Raw genomic sequence first — 20,068 nt, 5'->3', positions numbered from 1 at the left:
GCTGCCAGGGCTATGGTGTGGTGTGGTGTGGTGTGGTGTGGGAGGGCAAAGTTCTCTGGGGGCCTCTGCTGCTCCATGGCACGTCTCTAATCTCTGATGCTTGTAGTAGACTCGGTATCAGAGCGCAGAATCACACCGTAATCACACTATTCCCCATATACTGCACTAAGTAGTACACTATACAGGTAGTTGAATTGAATTGAGAGAGAGAGGAATGGTGAGAGAACTGGGAAGTGGGTGTGTTGCATGCATGGGTGCATGAGTGTGCGAAATGCATTTGTGCGTTGTGCTTGCGCATGTGCGCCCGTGTGATAAAAGTACAAAAGGGAGTTGAGTGTGTAGCAGGTTGTAGTGTATCAGTATGGAGCAGGCTGTGTGGCTGCTGGGCGTCCTGTGTCTGCAAGTCTGTCTGCTCTCCACCACAGCCCTCCCTGACCAGACAGACGAACAGCAGCCTTACAAACCAACCAAGCCATGGTAAGACATTCCAATCCTCTGTTCTTTACTGGTCAGAATGAACTGTGTTCTTCTACCCACAGAGTTAATTAGAACACTAATATAAATGTTTCTCCATGGGTCTACCAACCTTTGGAGTCGGGGAACATTGTGAGTCAGTGAGAGTTTGTCCACTAAGGTCACAAATAAAGTAATCAGTACGGTACATGATTTAGGCTCTCTGTCTTCAAAGCACATCATGTCACGTCCTGACCAGTGAAAGAGGTCATTTGCCATAGTCGAGTGGTCAGGGCGTGGCAGGGGGGTTTGTTTTGTAGGTATTTTGGGTTTTCTGTTTCGATGTGGGTTTGTTCTAGTTATCATTTTCTATGTGTTGGTTTTCATGTTCGGCCGGGTATGGTTTCCAATCAGAGGCAGTTGTCTTTCGTTGTCTCTGATTGGAAGCCAGACTTAGGCAGCCTGTTTTTCCTTTGGGGTTGTGGGTAGTTGTTTTCCGTTCTAGTCTAGTGTACCTGACGGGACTGTGTTGGTCGTTGTTATTTTGTCAAGTGTGTTCATTAATGAGTTTGAAAATGAGCACTATCCACGCTGCGTCTTCGTCTCCATTTTACAACCCCTGTGACACATCAATGATATTACTGTGTGCATGTGCAGGCTTCAACTGTGTGGGGTGACACACGTCATGTTTTCACTCAATTATCCAGGACCTCTGCCATTCAGGACCTCTATACCAGGTGGTGTCAGAAGAAAGCCATTAACATTGTCAAAGACTCCAGCCACCCGAGTCATAGACTGTTCTCTCTGCTATCGCATGGCAAGCGGTACCGATGCTCCAAGTCTGGAACCAACAGGGCCTTGAACAGCTTCTACCCCCAAGCCATAAGACCGCTAAATACGGTAAAACTTCAATTAGTAGCTCAGGCATTTATCACTGAACACCAACAGCGCTTATTGGAGTCTATTTCCTTAATTCACACAGCTTTTGCTCAATAAAATGCTGAAAAGACCACCGCACTGTTTACTGTGACCAGTATGACCAGTATAAACATTATAATAACAAATCCATCGCAGATCAGACTTGCAAAGACTAGGCTGCCTATCATACACCCCCAATTTCACACTTCAGCACCATTCTCTCACCAGTTTCACCTTGTTGAGCTTTGTATCCCCCGTAGTTCCAATCACATCTGATAGAATTCACTATTCAACGTTTGTCCAGGTCCCCAGGACATTGTGAGATGCCTTCAATACCGTCCACTTGGGGCAACTTAACCATCAAAGTTAATTATGATTGACCGTCAATTTTTTTCTGTTTTAACAACCTTTTAACAGCCTTACCTACTTTCTCTTAGACATTTATCTCCCCCTGGACAGATGTTGAATACTGAAGTGAGACCGTGAGATCTCGTTGCTAGTTGAGCTGACCATGTCACCACACTTCTGTTTCATCCATGGCAAGGATGTGGATCTCCTTTCTCTTCTTTTGCGCAATCTTTGCACACTCACTGTAGTTCACTCATAAACAAGAGAATTTAGACCCTGAGTTTATTTGAAACAGGCTCTTATTGGCTGATACTGTATGTGTGTCGATGCCCGACTATTAAAAAGAACAGGCAGCTATTTGAGACTGCGTTTATCTGAAGTTTTACGGTAGTTAGTTAAATAGTTAACCAACAGCTACCCGGACTATCTGCGTTGACTCTTTTTTACTCTTCACATATGCTGCTGCTACTGTTTTTTTTATCTATCCTGTTGCGTAGTCACTCTATTCCTAGTTATATGTACATAATTACCTCAATTACCTCGTACCCCTGCACATCGACTCGGTACTGGTACCCTGTGTATATAGCCAAGTTATCGTTACTCATTGTGTATTTATTATTGCCTTTTTATTATTAAGTGTTATTACTTTTCTATTATTTCTCTATTTTCTTTCTCTCTGCATTGTTGGGAAGGGCCCGTAAGCATTTCACTGTTAGTCTACACCTGTTGTTTACAAAGCATGTGAATAATAATATTTGATTTGAATTGAATTATAGTAATAGAGAATGGAAATGTACGAATAGATGAATTGCTATCATATTCATATTTCTGTGAGGCTTATGTTCAGAAGGTTTTTTTACTTCCGATGTTCGTTTCTCAATAACTAATTCCTATTAACAATGAGGATGCAATTGTTGTATTGGGTAATATCCTGCTGATGTAGAAATTGTATGGTGTCAAAGATAATACCAACTCCTTATCTTATCTGAGGGTACAGTTCCAGTGCTAGAGAAGTTACATTGCGCCATTGGGGTTGTCGAAGCAATTGTCATGGTAACATGGTGCTGTCAGCTCCCTACCAAAAACCCATGTAATGTTATTCATCCACACGTACAAGAGAGCTATCCAAGCCTACTGTAGCTAGGCTGGCTGGGCTGTCTGTCCACTTTAGTGAAGATACATGTTATATAATACATGAACTCCACTAACATCACTAAGGTATGAAAATATATGCAGTCAACAGGAAGGCTCATGTCCAATCATACAGTGAGCACCACCTCAGATGAGAAACAATTAACCCACAACTTCAGAAACTGAATTTCATAAGAACCACTGTCTGATTCCACTCTCATCTGGCCTCAGAGTTCAAGGACTAAGAGGCAGACTGAGGCCGAGGGCCAATGCAAGAACGGTTGTCTCTCCCTCATAGGAGAGATGAGTGGACTCTCCAGAATGCCTGGGCCTCCTACCGGTTGGGTAAGACTCGATGATTCGATTGGATGAGTTTGTTAGCCACATTCACAGGGTCGCAGATGTAATTGCAGGGTACAGTGAAATTCTTAAGCTCAGAGCTCCAACAATGAAGGTCAAAAAGAGAAGGGAATGAGAAAATATTAAATAATAATATATACGTATTATTAGGGTAAATGTCCATGGGGGGGTGGGAAGTCAGGGGGGCAGGAGGGGGAAAGGGGGAGCAGGTAACTGCCTAGTGGTGGCTATTCAGGAGCCTGATGGTCTGTGGGTAAAAGCTATTGGTCAGTCTTACAGTTTTTGACATGATGCTCCTATACTACCCGCATCTGAGTGATGGAAGCAGGGAGAAAAGGCCGTGGCTTGGGTGGCTTAGGTCCTTGACAACCAAACAAAGACTTGAAGAATCAAAGTGGTTGAGTGGTCAAGAACCACTGTTCTTGTTTCCACTGTCTGAACCCTCGCTCCTTTATCCTCAGAGTTTAAGGATTAAGAGGCAGAAGAAATTCAGGAGTGAATGCAAGAAAAACCAGAAAATGTGTCGCTCCCGCCCAGGAACCTTCACACTCATGAATGCTCCAGAGCGCAGTTGGGTAAAACACCAACAACCAAAGAGGTTGTTAGTAAAGCAGAAGCTGAGAAAAGTGATGTTTTCTTATGGTTTGACAATATGTATCACGTTTCAGGTAAGACCCAGATGCAGAACATGTTGAATAAACAACAGTTTATTAATCCAACAGGGGCAGGCAAAAGACAGGTCAAGGCATGCAGGGGTCAGTAATCCAGATAGACAGGGCAAAGGTACAGGACGGCAGGCAGGCTCAGGGCAGGCACAAAAGGTCAAAACCAGGAAAACAAGAAAACAGGAACAATCGAGAGCCATTGGTTTTGTCTTGTCTTCCATCACACCTGCTTCCAATTCCATCAATTACATGTTGTGTATTTAACCCTCTGTTCCCCCCCATGTCCTTGTCCGTAATTGTTTGTTGCAGTGCTTGTGCACGGTATGCTGGTATTTTACCGGGTTTTGTTTTACCCATTTATTGTATTGTTCTGTTGACGGTGGTTTATGATTATTAAACACAACCGTTGTAAATCAGTTTCCGCTCTCCTGCGCCTGACTTCTCTGCCACCAGTAGCATCGCATTACATTTACACCACTGCCCCATACAAATGATAATTACATTTAGTCTGTTTTATGCATAATACGCATAGTATTTGTGTCATGCAATGTGTCATGCATATGAACTCAAGATAGTGCATTTATATTGTTACAGAGCAGACATATTCATGCATGTGTATACAAATGTAAGCACAAGCAGGGGTCTTGAACCCCCTTGAGGTTCTTGAAAGAGCCGCCAAGGAAGTAAAAGGGAAAAAGGCCATTTGAGCAGCAGCAAGGGATGAAGAAAATAGACTGAATGACACTGAAGACGTACATTAAGGATAAAGAAAATGAACATGTACCTGTGTGAAAGAGAGGCTATGATAGAGTAGCAGAGGAACACAAGGTATTATCTGATGACATGGAGTCTGAGCTTGATAAACATATCAAGAATCTCGCGGACAAGTTTCATGGGCTTAGTTGCCTCAAATGCAGAGACGTTGCCTCTAAATTGGCACATCGAAACAACATCCCTGTCCCAGACAACTCGTCAAGAAATGCATGGGTAAGTGATATTGCAAAGAGATACACTACCGTTCAAAAGTTTGGGGTCACTTAGAAATGTCCTTGTTTTTGAAAGAAAAGCTAATTTTTTGGTCCATTAAAATAACATCAAATTGATCAGAAATACAGTGTGTACATTGTTAATGTTGTAAATGACTATTGTAGCTGGAAACGACAGATTCTTAATGGAATATCTACATAGGTGTATATAGGCCCATTATCAGCAACCATCATTCCTGTGTTCCAATGGCACGTTGTGTTAGCTAATCCAAGTTTATCATTTTATAAGGATAATTGATTGTTAGAAAACCCTTTTGCAATTATGTTAGCACAGCTGAAAACTGTTCTGAATAAAGAAGCAATAAAACTGACCTTCTTTATTCTAGTTGAGTATCTGGAGCATCAGCATTTGTGGGTTCGATTACAGGCTCAAAATGGCTAGAAACAAAGCCCTTTCTTCTGAAACGTGTCAGTCTATTCTTGTTCTGAGAAATTAAGGCTATTCCATGCGAGAAATTGCCAAGAAACTGAAGATCTCATACAACGTTGTGTAATATTCCCTTCACAGAACAGCAAAAACTGTCTCTAACCAGAATAGAAAGAGGAGTGGGAGGCCCCAGTGCACAACTGAACAAGAGGACAAGTACATTAGAGTGTCTAGTTTGAGAAACAGACGCCTCACAAGTCCTCAACTGGCAGCTTCATTAAATAGTACCCACAAAACACCAGTCTCAATGTCAACAGTGAAGAGGCGACTCCGAGATGCTGGCCTTCTCGGCAGAGTTCCTCTGTCCAGTGTCTGTGTTCTTTTGCCCATCTTAATCTTTTCTTTTTATTGGTCAGTGTGAGATTGTCATAATTAATGTCGTTTTGTTGAAGGGAGGACCAAGGCGCAGCGGGAATGTGGATACTCATATTTTAATTTAAAAAAAGAGTAAAGCATCCACCGGACAAAAAACAATACACACGACAGGAACAGTCTTGCAGGCACACTAAACGCAAAGCAAGAACAACTACCCACAACCCCAAAGAAAAACACACACTCCTATATAGGACTCCCAATCAAAGGCAACTCAACACACCTGCCTTCAATTGGGAGTCCAATCACCCACACAACATTTAACAAACACAAACCCCCTGCCACATCCTGACCAAGACTAACACAATTACGCCCTCTGCTGGTCAGGACGTGACAGAGATATGGCTTTTTCTTTGCAACTCTGCCCAGAAGGCCAGCATCCCGGAGTTACCTCTTCACTGTTTAATGGGCATCTGTACGCCTAAAAAATGTGCTTTTCTTTCAAAAACAAGGACATTTCTAAGTGACCCCAAACTTTTGAACGGTAGTGTATATACTGTGTATCTGAATGTAGACATACATTTAAGATATACAATATACCACACCCCCATCCCATTAATTAAACATTGACCTACCATCACCCACTTTCACAGGACATCATCACTCACTTACCCCAAGGCAGCTCAACTTACCCTGTTCCTATGCTCAACTTACTCCATACCCCAGGGGTAAGTTGTGCCAAGAGACCACCTTTTTTGGACAAGCTATGTTTTCAAAACTGTAACGTTGACATGAATTCTGATTATTTCCATGGATACACAACATCCTGAAATATATGTAGATATTTTTGTTAGAAAGAATACTATATTTCCCTTGACGAAGTGATGCTGAATATTAAATATCTCAACATACCCCACTCTCCCCTAATCACAATCAACAGGAAGGCGTACCCCCTTTCCTGCTTCCTAGACAACCTCCTCCTCCACTCCACCTTAGGTGAGAAACAAACAAATTAAGACAAGCCACTGGGCTTGTTTCCATCTCTGATCATTCTCTCATCTCGCCTTAGTGTTCCAGGACTTAAAGGCAGGAGAGGCAGAAGAAAGCCAAGAACAAACAAGAACATAACACAAAGTGTGAGGTGTCGCAATTGGCTTGGACTCCATCTTGAAGGCAGCCCAGTAGCTGCTGAAGACATTCACATAATCATCTATTGCTACTGGATTATCAATACCAATAATAACTACAGTGTTTGTTGGTATTTTATTTCTCTGTATGCATTTAGACTGCAAAACTATGTGAAACGTCTTGGCAAATAAAATTGGCTGTTGTTATTATTATTATTACAAAATCACATATTAAACCAAACCAACAGCCAGGGAAGCCAAGATCAACTCCCTCTTGTCTGACAAGCTGTTCCAATAAGAAAGTATATTACTCAATCCAATGGAGGCTCCTTAGATGAGGAAAGAGGGGACCATCCTCCTCAGTGAATTTCAGAAAAATAAAATTGGTGAAACATTTAAAAAGTTATACTTTTTTAGATAAAACTATACTAAATATATTCACATCACCAAATAACTGATTAAAACACACTGTTTAGAAATCCAGTCCCACTCCATGGCCGGAGCCTTCCTCTGTGCCAGTGCCCAGTCCAGGCACGGCGTCCAGTCCCGCTCCATGGCCGGAGCCTTCCTCTGCGCCGGTGCCTAGTCCAGGCACGGGGTTCAGTCCTGCTCCATGGCCGGAGCCTTCCTCTGCGCCGGTGCCTAGTCCAGGCACGGCGTCCAGTCCCGGTCCAGTCCCGCTCCATGGCCGGATCCATGGTCTGGGCGGGTGCTAAGACCCGCACCGGAGCCGCCACCAATGCTAGTCATCCCCCCCTAACCCTCCCCATTTGGTTTTATGTGTTGCGGCCGGAGTCCGCACCTTTGGGGGGGGGGGGGTACTGTCACACCCTGACCATGGAGAGCCCTCGGGGTTCTCTATGGTGCTTTAGGTCAGGGCGTGACATGGGGGTATTCTAGATTTATATTTCTATGTTGGTTGTATGGTTCCCAATTAGAGGCAGCTGATTATTGTTGTCTCTAATTGGGGATCATATTTAAGTGGTTCATTGTTCCCACCTGCTTTGTCGGATATTGTTTTTGTATGTGTGCATGTTGCACCCCGGTTATCACGTTCATTGTCTGTTTATTGTTTTTTTTATGTTTCACTTTAAATAAAAGATGTGGAACTCAACTCACGCTGCGCCTTGGCCCGTCCATTACGACGATCGTGACACATCCTCTGGATACATTGACTTCGATACAAAACCTAGGAGGCTCGTGGTTCTTAACCCCTTCCATAGACTTCCACAGTAATTATGAGAACTTCCGGAGGACATCCTCCAACCTATCAGAGCTCTTGTAGCATGAACTGACATGGTGTCCACCCAAACAAAGGATCAGAGAATTAATCTAGTACTGAAAGCATAAGCTACAGCTAGCTAGCACTGCAGTGCATGAAATGTGTTGAGTAGTTGACTCAAAGAGAGAGAAAGACAATAGTTAAACAGTTTTGAACTCTTCAAAAATGAAGACGCAAAAGAGAGAGTGAGAGAGAGAGAGAGCTAATGAATGCAGCTAGCTAGTTTGGCCTACTCAAACACCCGGCTCAAACAGAAAGGGATACTATGTCAGCTAGCTGGCTATGGCTATCCAACACTGGAACTCTTCCAAGTCAAGGGAAGCTTTTGGTTTTATAAATGTATTGCTACCGGGGCCTGCCAGTGTAACTGCTAAACTACTTGCTGACTGTACACTGTACTGCATGATTGTAGCGGGTCTACTAACGCGTTACTTCTAGTAGCTATGTTGACTATGACGTTAGCTAATATGGTGACAATGATATAGGCCAGGGTTCCCCAACCAAATTTGGCCCAAGGGTGGTTAATTTTCCACCCAAGTTTTCTTAAAAATGTAATAATAATTGTTGTACATAAGAATGTAAAAACACCAGAAAATCAGCTCCAAATGATTTTAATTTATGAAATCTGTTCCCAAGTCTTCACATGCATAATAGAGAAACACATGATCATACACAAATGTAAGCAAGATTTGAAATTATTATGTTTTAGTCAAACACATCTGTTTGGGCTTCTTGTGGTCAATTTGCAGTCTACACATTTATTTATAATTATGTTACGGTCCCCCGACCATCCGCTCAAGAAAAATATTGTCCCGCGGTTGAATCTAGTTGAAGTCCACAAGCGAAGAGAAAAGGTTAGAGGAGGTCGCGAGAAGGAATTATATATACAATGAGCAAATTGATCATGCTGTTTGTATGTGGCTGCTATGAAATGGAACTGTGTTTGCGTGTGATCAGGGTGTATTCATTCCACTGATTCTGTTGAAAAACTTTTCTTAAACGGAAACAAATGGAATGAAGCGGGGATAAACATACATGAATTTATCCAATAGAAACTATCGTTTGCAACTGTTAGACTAATGATTACACCCTAGATCAGCTAGGTGCAGCCAAGAGTGCGCAAGGCGGTATTGAATGTGTCACTGTCTGTCACCTTGATTACAATTTTTTTTTTATCTCGACCTGTGCACCTACGTTGTAAGCTTTAATTCATAGGCTAGGTTGTAGCAACCTCATGATGGGTATAGGGAAAATTAGAGTATCATGTAGTAGCCTATACCTATAGATGTTACATTGAACTGGGTGAATGGAATATGAATGAGCCATCCAATATGCTGTAATAGAATTAAGGCCATGCTCATAAAAAATATACAATCCTCCCTCATTTTAAATGGCACCGACCACCACTGACTCATATTTTCCTAATACAGTCCATACCTCCTCCCTCTTGTTCACACACAGTTAAAAATTGCCCTGTCTCTCTGTGTGTGTGTGTGTGTGTGTGTGTGTGTGTGTGTGTGTGTGTGTGTGTGTGTGTGTGTGTGTGTGTGTGTGTGTGTGTGTGTGTGTGTGTGTGTGTGTGTGTGTGTGTGTGTGTGTGTGTGTGTGTGTGTGTGTGTGTGTGTGTGTGTGTTATTGTTGGCATTCCTCAGTGTTCCCGCTCTACATCTGGTAATCATTAGCCATGTCAGTATAAAGAGGATTTTGTGCGTAGTCAGGATCCAGTGCGTCAGTATGGAGCAGGCTGTGTGGCTGTTGTGTGTCCTGTTTCTGCAGGTCTGTCTGCTCTCCACCACGGCCCTCCCTGGACAAGACAGACGGACAGCAGCCTTTCAGACCAACCAAGCCATGGTGAGACATTCCTCTGGATTCTACTATGTTTATTCCCTGTCCTATAATCTGTGATTCTAACCCTGTTCCTGGAGAGCTACCCTCCTGTAGATTTTCACTCCAACCCCAGTTGTAACTAACCTGGTGCAGTTTCTCAACTAGCTAATTATTAGAATCAAGTGCGCTAGAGGGGGAGGTTTTCGGGGGTGACTGTGGGGGTGACTGTGACTAGAATGTAATGTAAATGTTGAGCGGCTTCACGGCCGGTGGATTGTATATTTAATTATTAAACAAAGAAATACATTTTTTAAAGGGTGCTAAATTAGGGTTGAGGCGAAAACCTACAGGACGGTAACTCTCCAGGAACAGAGTTGGAGAGCCCTGCTCTAGAATGACACACAGTTAGAATGTGCACATTGGTATAGAAATCAATTTGGTTCTATCACGTTCATTCTGAACCACTCTCAACAGGGAGGCTCTTCCCCATTCCTCCCAGGACCTCCACCTCAGGTAAGAAACAATTTTATCTCATATTACCACATTACATTTCCACATAATTTCTACGTAACAAAAAAAAAAAACACAAAGTCAGTAGTCTACCAAAGATTGCTTTGAGACATGATCAATTCTAATGGTATCATCATTTGGACATCAGGTAGACATGAAGCCACTGGTTGTGCAGCTCAGAGCAAAGAGACATGAGGAGAGTGTCCCCGACGGAGACAGGGTAAAGGGATGCAGCGGCCATCGTCCAGGGGGTTGTTCAGTGATGCAGAATGCTATTAGACCTCCACCGCCACCCGAGGTAAGAGAGAGAAACAGAGAGAAAACAGAGAGAGAGACGCTATAGTGTTGAAACATGTAAAGGATATGTAGACTTACACCTGATTTTAACTAAGGTGCTACATCTCTGTCAAGGGAATAAGTAACCTTAAATGTATCAAAACTACACTCTTAGAAAAAAGGGTTCCAAAAGGGTTCCACCTGCATAAAAAAATGGTTCTTCAAAAGGTTCTCCCATGGGGACAGCCAAAGAACCCTTTAAGGTTCTAGATAGCACTTTTTTTCTAAGAGTGTATAAACTGGCTGATAGAGTGGACAGCCCATATCATAACAATGCTATTGTACTGTCATACTGCAAGGTTGATATGAAATCTCTTAAATTCATTTGTTCTCAAGGAAACCCTGACTTTGTGATCAGTAACAGATTTGATCGGAATCACTATGCTCCTTTCCGCTCTTAATCCTTTTCACCTCAGAGTTCCAGGACTAAGAGGCATGAGGGAAAAAAGGGCAGACGCAAAAGACCCTATCGTCCTGGAGCCTTGGCTGCATTTTCCGAAGCAGCTGTTCCTGTAAGTGTGGTGTACCCGACAATCGTCCATATAAGGGAATGCTAAAGGTTTACATGGTGGTATATGTATCTGATTGTATTAATCCTTTGCTGCCATACGTACAAAAAAAAATGATCTGTGCATTCAGCCTTACAGATCCTCAGCATAGAAGAAGACGGTACTGAGACAGAAGACAGGCCATGGAGAGGAAACCCACCGCTGAAACTTGCTTTATTTTGGGTCATAAGTGAAATAAGCATGAAAAAAAAAGATGTGGTATCGACAGTAAAACACTCAGTCCTGCTTTATTTGAAGTGCATCTTGAGAAAGCTTTAAACATTCATATAGGCTTCATAAGCACTGCATAAATGGGACACAAATAATCTATAACTGTATTTCATGCTCTATAAAATATTTCTTAATGTGATTTATAAATGTGAACAAATAAATGTATGGTTATGTCATACAGTTATGCCATATTATGAATCTTTATAGAGCAAGATATAAGGCTATAGATGATATGTGAAGCATCTATGTGGTGCTTTATGAAGCCTTCATAAGATGCATTTCAAATAAAGCGGGACTGAACTTTCATTGACTTTGCTTTCAGTTTTCCAGCAACGCAATTATAAATAAAACTCTCCCGCGCTATGGACTGGACTAGACTATGAAAGCAATTCACTCATTTCTGATTGTTCTGTAAGACAAATCACATTGGGGTCACCAAACTTGTAGGTTATTTTCCTGGAATCTAGTTAGTTCCTGGAATCGACTCTGTATTTTAATGTTTTTCAAAGCGAGTTAAAACATAGGAAACAAACAGTTCAAGACACGCGTTCAATGTATTTGCTTCAGTAGTCAATCATTTCACAATGTCTCTTTATTCTTTGTCAAATGCTCAATGTTACTGCATATTTTACCATAGCAAACGTTTCAACAGTTGTATATGTCTGTTCTACTAAATAGAAATGTATATTACAGGACAGGAACACAATCCAATGTATTCCTACTGTGGTTATTATGAGAGATTTGACTAAATCCAGTAAACATAAACCCCAGATGTATTGATTTTTTAAAAGGTCATCATGGACGTTTGCAATATCTCCACAAGTTCCAATCAACAGTTGAAACTTAGGCAGATTTAGGGAGGCAGTTAGAGAATATACACATATTGAAAACAGAGTTAGAAGACCAGCTGTCTGCAATTTTTAACAGAGCAGTGAATCACCTCAGTGCTGTCTTTGGGCGGTGCCGTATTAGACTGGAATCCAAGCTGATATGCTCTGTTTTACCAGTGAATCAGTTCGGATCCCAGACTAGTGCAGTGTAGACACTTGGCTAAAGAGCAGAACCTTAGCATATAAATATTTACAGAACAACATACTTCAGCCTACACTTGAAAGTAATGTACAGAAAGATGTACTCCCACAGATAAAGACTTGATCCAATATCAACAAACACGTGTACTGAATTTTAAGTCCTGAACTCTTTGAACCCTCCATATCTATCCTTAAAAATGCAATTCTAGCTCATAGGCTAAAACATAAACTCAGCAAAAAAAGAAACGTCCTCTCACTATCAACTGCGTTTATTTTCAGCAAACTTAACGTATAAATATTTGTATGAACATAACAAGATTGAACAACTGAGACATAAACTGAACAAGTTCCACAGACATGTGACTAACAGAAATGGAATAATGTGTCCCTGAACAAAAGGGGGGGGGGGTCAAAATCCAAAGTAACAGTCAGTATCTGGTGTGGCCACCAGCTGCATTAAGTACTGCAGTGCATCTCCTCCTCATGTACTGCACCAGATTTGCCAGTTCTTGCTGTGAGATGTTACCCCACTCTTCCACCAAGGCACCTGCAAGTTCCCGGACATTTCTGGGGGGAATGGCCCTCACCCTCCAATCCAACAGGTTCCAGACGTGCTCAATGGGATTGAGATCCGGGCTCTTCGCTGGCCATGGCAGAACACTGACATTCCTGTCTTGCAGGAAATCACGCACAAAACGAGCAGTATGGCTGGTGGCATTGTCATACTGGTGGGTCACCACATGAGGGAGGAGGATGTCTTTCCTGTAACGCACAGCGTTGAGATAGCCTGCAATGACAAGCTCAGTCTGATGATGCTGTGACCCACCGCCCCAGACCATGACAGACCCTCCACCTCCAAATCGATCCCACTCCAGAGTACAGACCTCGGTGTAATGCTCATTCCTTCGACGATAAACGCGCATCCTACCATCACCCCTGGTGAGACAAAACCACGACTCGTCAGTGAAGAGCACTTTTTGACAGTTCTGTCTGGTCCAGTGACAGTGGGTTTGTGCCCATAGGTGACGTTGTTGCCAGTGATGTCTGGTGAGGACCTGCCTTACAACAGGCCTACAAGCCCTCAGTCCAGCCTCTCTCATCCTATTGCGGACAGTCTGAGCACTGATGGAGGGATTGTGCGTTCCTGGTGTAACTCGGGCAGTTGTTGTTGCCATCCTGTACCTGTCCCGCAGGTGTGATGTTCGGATGTACCAATCCTGTGCAGGTGTTGTTATACGTGGTCTGCCACTGCGAGGATGATCAGCTGTCCATCCTGTCTACCTGTAGCGCTGTCTTAGGCGTCTCACAGTACAGACATTGCAATTTATTGCCCTGGCCACATCTGCAGTCCTCATGCCTCATGCCAGGCACGTTCACGCAGGTGAGCAGGGACCCTGGGCATCTTTCTTTTGGTGTTTTTCAGAGTCAGTAGAAAGGCCTCTTTAGTGTCCTAAGTTTTCATAACTGTGACCTTAATTGCCTACTGTCTGTAAGCTGGGTCTTAACGACCGTTCCACAGGTGAATGTTCATTAACTGTTCATGGTTCATTGAACAAGCATGGGAAACAGTGTTAAACCCTTTACAATGAAGATCTATTAAGTTATTTGGATTTTTACGAATTATCTTTGAAAGACAGGGTCCTGAAAAAGGGACGTTTCTTTTTTTTTGCTGAGTTTACATACATCAATGATGACAATAATGTAATATTATGGCATTGTACTGCTTAACTCTATTCCGTTATTATTACGTTGCACTTTATATTGCTATACAATTCATGAAGTCACGGAAACTGTGGTTTATTTTCTGTGAATTGTTTCTCTGTGTCCTTACTCACAGGAGAGAAATATTGTGTTTTCTCCAAACAAGACAAACACTTTGACAACTTTTCACAAAGTAAAAAATTGCACTTGTGTAGCCTACAACTTAGTGTGAAAGCTTTGACATCCCTGTCAGCTAGCACGTAGATTTACACACTGTAACGCCCTGGTTTTTGTTCTTTATTTTGGTTAGGCCAGGGTGTTACATTGGGTGGGCGTTCTATGTTCATTTTCTATGTTGTCTGTTTCATTGATTTTGGCCGTGTGGCTTCCAATCAGGCACAGCTGTTGTTGGTTGTTGCTGATTGGGAGTCACACATAAGTGCCTGTTTTTCCGTTGGGGTTTGGTGGGTAATTGTTTCTGTTAGATTATTTCCTAACAGGACTGTTTTGCTGTCGTGTTTTTGTTCAGTTTTGTATAGTGTTCTTACGTTAATTAAAATCATGATGAACACTAACTCCGCTGCGCCTTGGTCTACTCTCTCTCCCGACAGCCGTTACACACACACACATTCACACTGTGGTTTGTTGTTGGTTATTTCTCTCTTGTTTTTCACTGCACTAACATCTGATTTGCGTTTTCGCTGTCATCGCTTCATTTATGAAATAACTTTTTGAAAGAGCTCATGCTGTAATATCTAATGAAATGAATTAGGTCTTTAATTTTGCGGTGTGGTTCACCATCACTCAAATTCATCTTCTCCAGAACTGTTCAATTATCTGACTACAAATACATGACAGCAGATGTTGAGAGAGTTTGTGGCAGCAAAAAATAAAGCTAGGACTTTGCTTACCGGTACTTTTGTTTTGGTAACACTAATTACAAGCCTGTAAGCCCCATATGGTTTCTAAACCCAGTTATATTAGTAAGAATGCTGTACTCTGTTATGATTGAGCAAATTAGGTGTGTTTCTCTCGCTCTCTCTCCCTCCCCTCTCATTCTCATTCTGTCATTCTCTCTCTCTCTCCCTCCCTCCCTCAATCTCAAAAAATAACACCCTCCTTGTGATGTGCTATGAGTCAGAGTTCCCAAAAACACAGCGGAGGATACGGACCAGTAGCTACAGCTCACTGCAGTAGAGGAGACAAGCAGAGGCGGTAAGGCTTACTTATTTGTGGATAAAGTATTCCTGGTAGTGACATTGTGAAGCTGGTTAGTGGTTGATGTGTTCCTTAGCGAGCAAAATTATTCGACAATAGATTGGCTGAAGATATGATTGGATGTGGAGAGACAGGTATACAGTATAAAGAAACAAAGACACCCTATGTATGTCATATACTTTCCCCAAATGTGTAGAGTAAATCCAGGTGAATGTTTCAGCTTGATTTATTTATTTTATTTCCGAAATGCTATATCCACCAATTTGTATGTGTTCATCAGAAATTACTTATAGGTACCTTCATGTGTGTAAAATATGACCGTTCTCTGATTTTTTTTATTCATCGATTTTGTACAAAACGCTATGTACCCATTGTTTCAGCTGGAATGGAATGTTTGTATCCTGTATATTTGTACTGAAAATGTATATATAGCGTTTTGGTGAGAAACTCTGTTTAGTGTCTGTTATTATTGGTCCATCACTGGTGAGAATGTCTGGGATGGGCATAACACACACATACCCTACTGGATGATACCTCATGAGGTAAAAGACGCAACACATACCCTACTGGATGATACCTCATGAGGTAAAAGACGCAACGCAAAGAGCTGGGATGGATTGAGCAAATGTCATTTTGATAGCGTCTCCACCTGGAACCGTGGAATATGTGTGTGTGTGTGTGTGTGTGTGTGTGTGTGTGTGTGTGTGTGTGTGTGTGTGTGTGTGTGTGTGTGTGTGTGTGTGTGTGTGTGTGTGTGTGTGTGTGTGTGTGTGTGTGTGTGTGTGTGTGTGTGTGTGTGTGTGTTCGTTCATCTTCCTCTGACTGTGCACTGAACTGGGTCAGAGTGAGATCCCATAGAGATCACACAGGGTTCAAAGCAAGCAGAGGAAAAAGCAAGGTGATAGTGAAGTGACTGTGGCCCAAACTTTGCCTCTGGTCTCCATATAATCACTCTCTGCCTGTTGTAATTCTTGCTTTTTATGCCTTGCATTTTATTTTACTATATCTGTTTTACTGTAAAATCCATTGAGATGTTAAAATGTTAATGCACTTTCAATGAAAGGTGCATTTAAAAGAAATAAGTGCACTATTGAGACCAGCTAACTAGGTGAAGCATCCCAGTTATTAGAAAGGATCTCACATGAAAAGACTAGTAGATTCATGCTCTTGGGGTGTGACAAACCGTTGTCCCCACACATAATGACTCAGGGAAATAGAGGTGTTAACATTCCTTTCTTTTTCCTTTCCCTTTCAATGTATACTGAACAAAAATATAAACACAACAAGTATTGTTCCTATGTGTCATGACCTGAAATAAAATATCCCAGAAATGTTCTATATGTTCCAAGATCTTATTTCTCTAAAATGTTGTGCACACATTTTTTTACATCCCTGTTAGTGAGCATTTCTCCTTTGCCAAATTAATCCATCCACCTGAAAGGTGTAGCATATCAAGAAGTTGATTAAACAGCATGGTCATTACACAGGTGCACCTTGTGCTGGGGACAATAAAAGGCCACTCTAAAATCTGCAGTTTTGTCACAAAACACAATTCCACAGATGTCGCAAGTTTTGAGGGAGTGTGCACTTGGCATGCTGACTGCAGGAATGTGCACCAGAGATGTTGCCAGATAACTAAATGTTCATTTCTCTACCGCCTCGAATGTCGTTTTAGAAAATTTGGCAGTACATCCAACCGGCCTCAGGACCTCCATATTCGGCTTCTTCACCTGCAGAATCATCTGAGACCAGTCACCCGGAGAGCTGATGAAACTGTGGGTTTGCACAACCAAATAATTTCTGCACAAACTGTCAGAAGCTCATCTGCATGCTCGTCATCCTCACCAGGGTCTTGACCTTACTGCAGTTCGGTGTCATAACCAATTTCAGTGGGCAAATACTCACCTTCGATGGCCACTGGCACACTGGAGAAGTGTGCTCTTCACTGATGAATCTTGGTTTCAACTGTAAATTGGTCTCCCGAGTGGTGCAGCGGTCTAAGGCACTGCATCTCAGTGCTAGAGGCATCACTACAGACCCTGGTTCGATTCCAGGCTGTATCACAACAAGCCGTGATTTGGAATCCCATAGGGCCGTGCAAATTGGCCCAGCGTCGTCCGGGTTAGGGTTTGGCTGGGGTAGGCCGTCATTGTAAATAAGAATTTGTTCTTAACTGACTTGCCTAGTTAAAAAAATTAAATTCCGGGAAGATGGCAGACAGCGTGTATGGTGCTGTGTGGGTGAGAGGTATGCTGATGTCAACGTTGTAAACAGAGTGGTCCATGGTGGAGGTGGGGTTATGGTATGGGCAGGTATAAATTACGGACAACAAACAGAACTGCATTTTATCAATGGAAATTTGAATGCACAGAGATACCGTGGCGAGATCCTGAGGCCCCTTGTCGTGCCATTCGTCCGCCGCCATCACCTCATATATCAGCAAGATAATGCACGGCCCCATGTTGCAAGGATCTGTACACAGTTGCTGGAAGCTGAAAATGTCCCACTTCCTCCATGGCCTTTATACTCACCAGACATGTCACCTATTTAGCATGTTTGGGATGCTCTGGATCGACGTGTACGACAGCGCGTTCCAGTTCCCGCCAATATCCAGCAACTTCGCACAGCCATCGAAGAGGAGTGGGACAACATTCCACAGGCCAAAATCAGGCTGATCAACTCTATGAAAAGGAGATGTGTTGCGCTGCATGAGGCAAATGGTGGTCACACCAGATACTGACTGGTTTTCTGATCCACGCCCCTACCTTTTTAAAAAGGTATCTGTGACCAACAGATGCATATCTGTACTCCCAGTAATGTGAAATCCATAGATTAGGGCATAATGAATTTATTTCAATGACTGATTTCCTTAAATGAACTGTATCTCAGTAAAATCTTTGAAATTGTTGCATGTTGCGTTTATATTTTTGTTCAATGTAGTTTGATTTGATTTGAATTTGCTGCACAGACTGGGTTGAACATGGTGAATTCCATTAAAGACCCTTTGTACTACTGACTTCCAGTGCTCCATCGTAATCTTCCTGCTTTGTCCTACAGATACAGATATTCCTCCAGTATGGATCTGACCGAAGAGGATGACTATGATTACCACAACAACCTCACCCTGAACTACAGCTACGAGGACTACCACACCGTGTGTGAGAAGGCTGACGTGCGCTCCTTCGCTGGCCTCTTCCTCCCTGTGGTGTACGGAGCCTGTGTGGTGGTAGGGCTAGCCGGTAACTCCTTGGTGCTAGCTGTGTACGCCTACCACACACGTCTGAGAAGAACCATGACGGAAGCCTTCCTAGCCCACTTGGCCGTAGCCGACCTCCTCCTCCTCCTCACCCTGCCCTTCTGGGCTGCAGACGCGGCGCTGGGCTGGGAGCTGGGCCTGCCTCTCTGTAAGCTGGTCTCGGCCTGCTACGCCATCAACTTCACCTGCTGCATGCTGCTGCTAGCCTGTGTTAGCATGGACCGCTACCTAGCATCTGTTAGAGCGGAGGGCAGGAACCAGGGAAGGCTGGGCAGGGTCTTCACCCGGGCGCACTGTGGGAAGGTCTGCCTAGGGGTGTGGGCTGTGGCTTTCCTCCTGGGTCTTCCCGATCTTCTGTTCTCCAGAGTAAGGGAGACCCCCGGGAGGAGGGTCTGCATGACCGTCTACCCGCCCAGTCTGGCCCGGGAGGTCAAGGCCTGCCTGGAGGTGGTTGAGGTCTTACTGGGGTTCCTGGTTCCTCTCCTGGTTATGATGTGGTGCTACGCCGGCGTGGGGCGTGTGCTGAGGCGGCTGCCCGAGGAGAGCAGGGGCAGGAGGCGGAGAGCTATCCGGGTGTTGCTGGTCGTGGTGGGGTTGTTCGTGGTCACCCAGTTGCCCTATAACGCGGTGAAGATGTGTCGGGCGATGGACTCGGTCTACACACTGGTGACCCACTGTGGTGTGAGTAAGGCCCTGGACCGGGCGGCGCAGGTCACTGAGAGCCTGGCTCTGACCCACTGCTGTCTCAACCCACTACTCTATGTCTTCCTAGGGTCTTCCTTCAGACAATATGTGCTGAAAGCAGCCAAGGCATTTGGAGAAAGGACGAAGAGGAGAAGGGGGGAGCAGAGAGAGGACGAAGGAATGGAGATGTCCTTCAACTCTCACAACACTGCCTCTCAGGAAACCAGCACCTTCTCCATATGAGAGAGAGAGAGAGAGAGAGAGAGAGAGAGAGAGAGAGAGAGAGAGAGAGAGAGAGAGAGAGAGAGAGAGAGAGAGAGAGAAGAGAGAGAGAGATGATCTCTTTGGCTAACACCTTTGTATCACATGAGATTCTAGCACTTCTATAGCATGAGGACCTCCTCAACCCACCAAATACACGCCTCCCCTCAAGAAGGCCAGTCTGGAAAGATCCACCCAATGATGACTTCAACAGAAATCTGACCTAGACACAATGGGAGTTACTGGACCTGACAAATAATCACCTCATCGCCAAGCAACAGCCCCCTGGTTTCAACCTCCCCAGGAAGGAGGGATTCACCCTCAATAGGTTCAGGACTGGCCACGGCCCATGCCTCGCCAACCTCCACCAATGGGGCATGAAAGAAAGCCCACTAT

At 43.5% G+C, this 20,068-nt stretch overlaps 2 protein-coding genes and 1 long non-coding RNA gene across 3 annotated transcripts; all 3 read left to right on the top strand.

Annotated features, from left to right (window-relative positions):
• The first annotated feature begins 357 nt into the window (after nt 1–357).
• LOC106569019 (uncharacterized) lies at nt 358–4,291 on the top strand. The gene is made up of 4 exons (XR_014380312.1): nt 358–477; nt 1,161–1,353; nt 3,082–3,195; nt 3,672–4,291. It is a non-coding gene; the product is annotated as an uncharacterized LOC106569019 (long non-coding RNA).
• A 5,472-nt stretch (nt 4,292–9,763) lies between these two features.
• On the top strand, nt 9,764–12,286 carry LOC106568918 (uncharacterized). Its single transcript, XM_014139750.3, has 5 exons — nt 9,764–9,920; nt 10,371–10,409; nt 10,555–10,704; nt 11,159–11,254; nt 11,382–12,286. The coding sequence occupies exons 1-5, from the start codon at nt 9,804–9,806 to the stop codon at nt 11,400–11,402; spliced, it is 423 nt and encodes a 140-aa protein (XP_013995225.1). The 5' UTR covers nt 9,764–9,803; the 3' UTR covers nt 11,403–12,286.
• A 3,029-nt stretch (nt 12,287–15,315) lies between these two features.
• Nucleotides 15,316–19,739, top strand: ackr4a (atypical chemokine receptor 4a). The gene is made up of 2 exons (XM_014139751.3): nt 15,316–15,468; nt 18,529–19,739. Exons 1-2 carry the CDS (start codon nt 15,386–15,388, stop codon nt 19,652–19,654), a joined length of 1,209 nt encoding a protein of 402 aa, XP_013995226.1. The 5' UTR covers nt 15,316–15,385; the 3' UTR covers nt 19,655–19,739.
• Nucleotides 19,740–20,068: the final 329 nt, after the last annotated feature.

Source organism: Salmo salar, chromosome 14, assembly GCF_965601325.2.
Source record: "Salmo salar chromosome 14, fSalSal1, whole genome shotgun sequence".
Lineage (NCBI taxonomy): Eukaryota > Metazoa > Chordata > Actinopteri > Salmoniformes > Salmonidae > Salmo > Salmo salar.
Note: the sequence above shows the minus strand (reverse complement) of the source record. Positions and strands in the feature narration are given on the sequence as shown.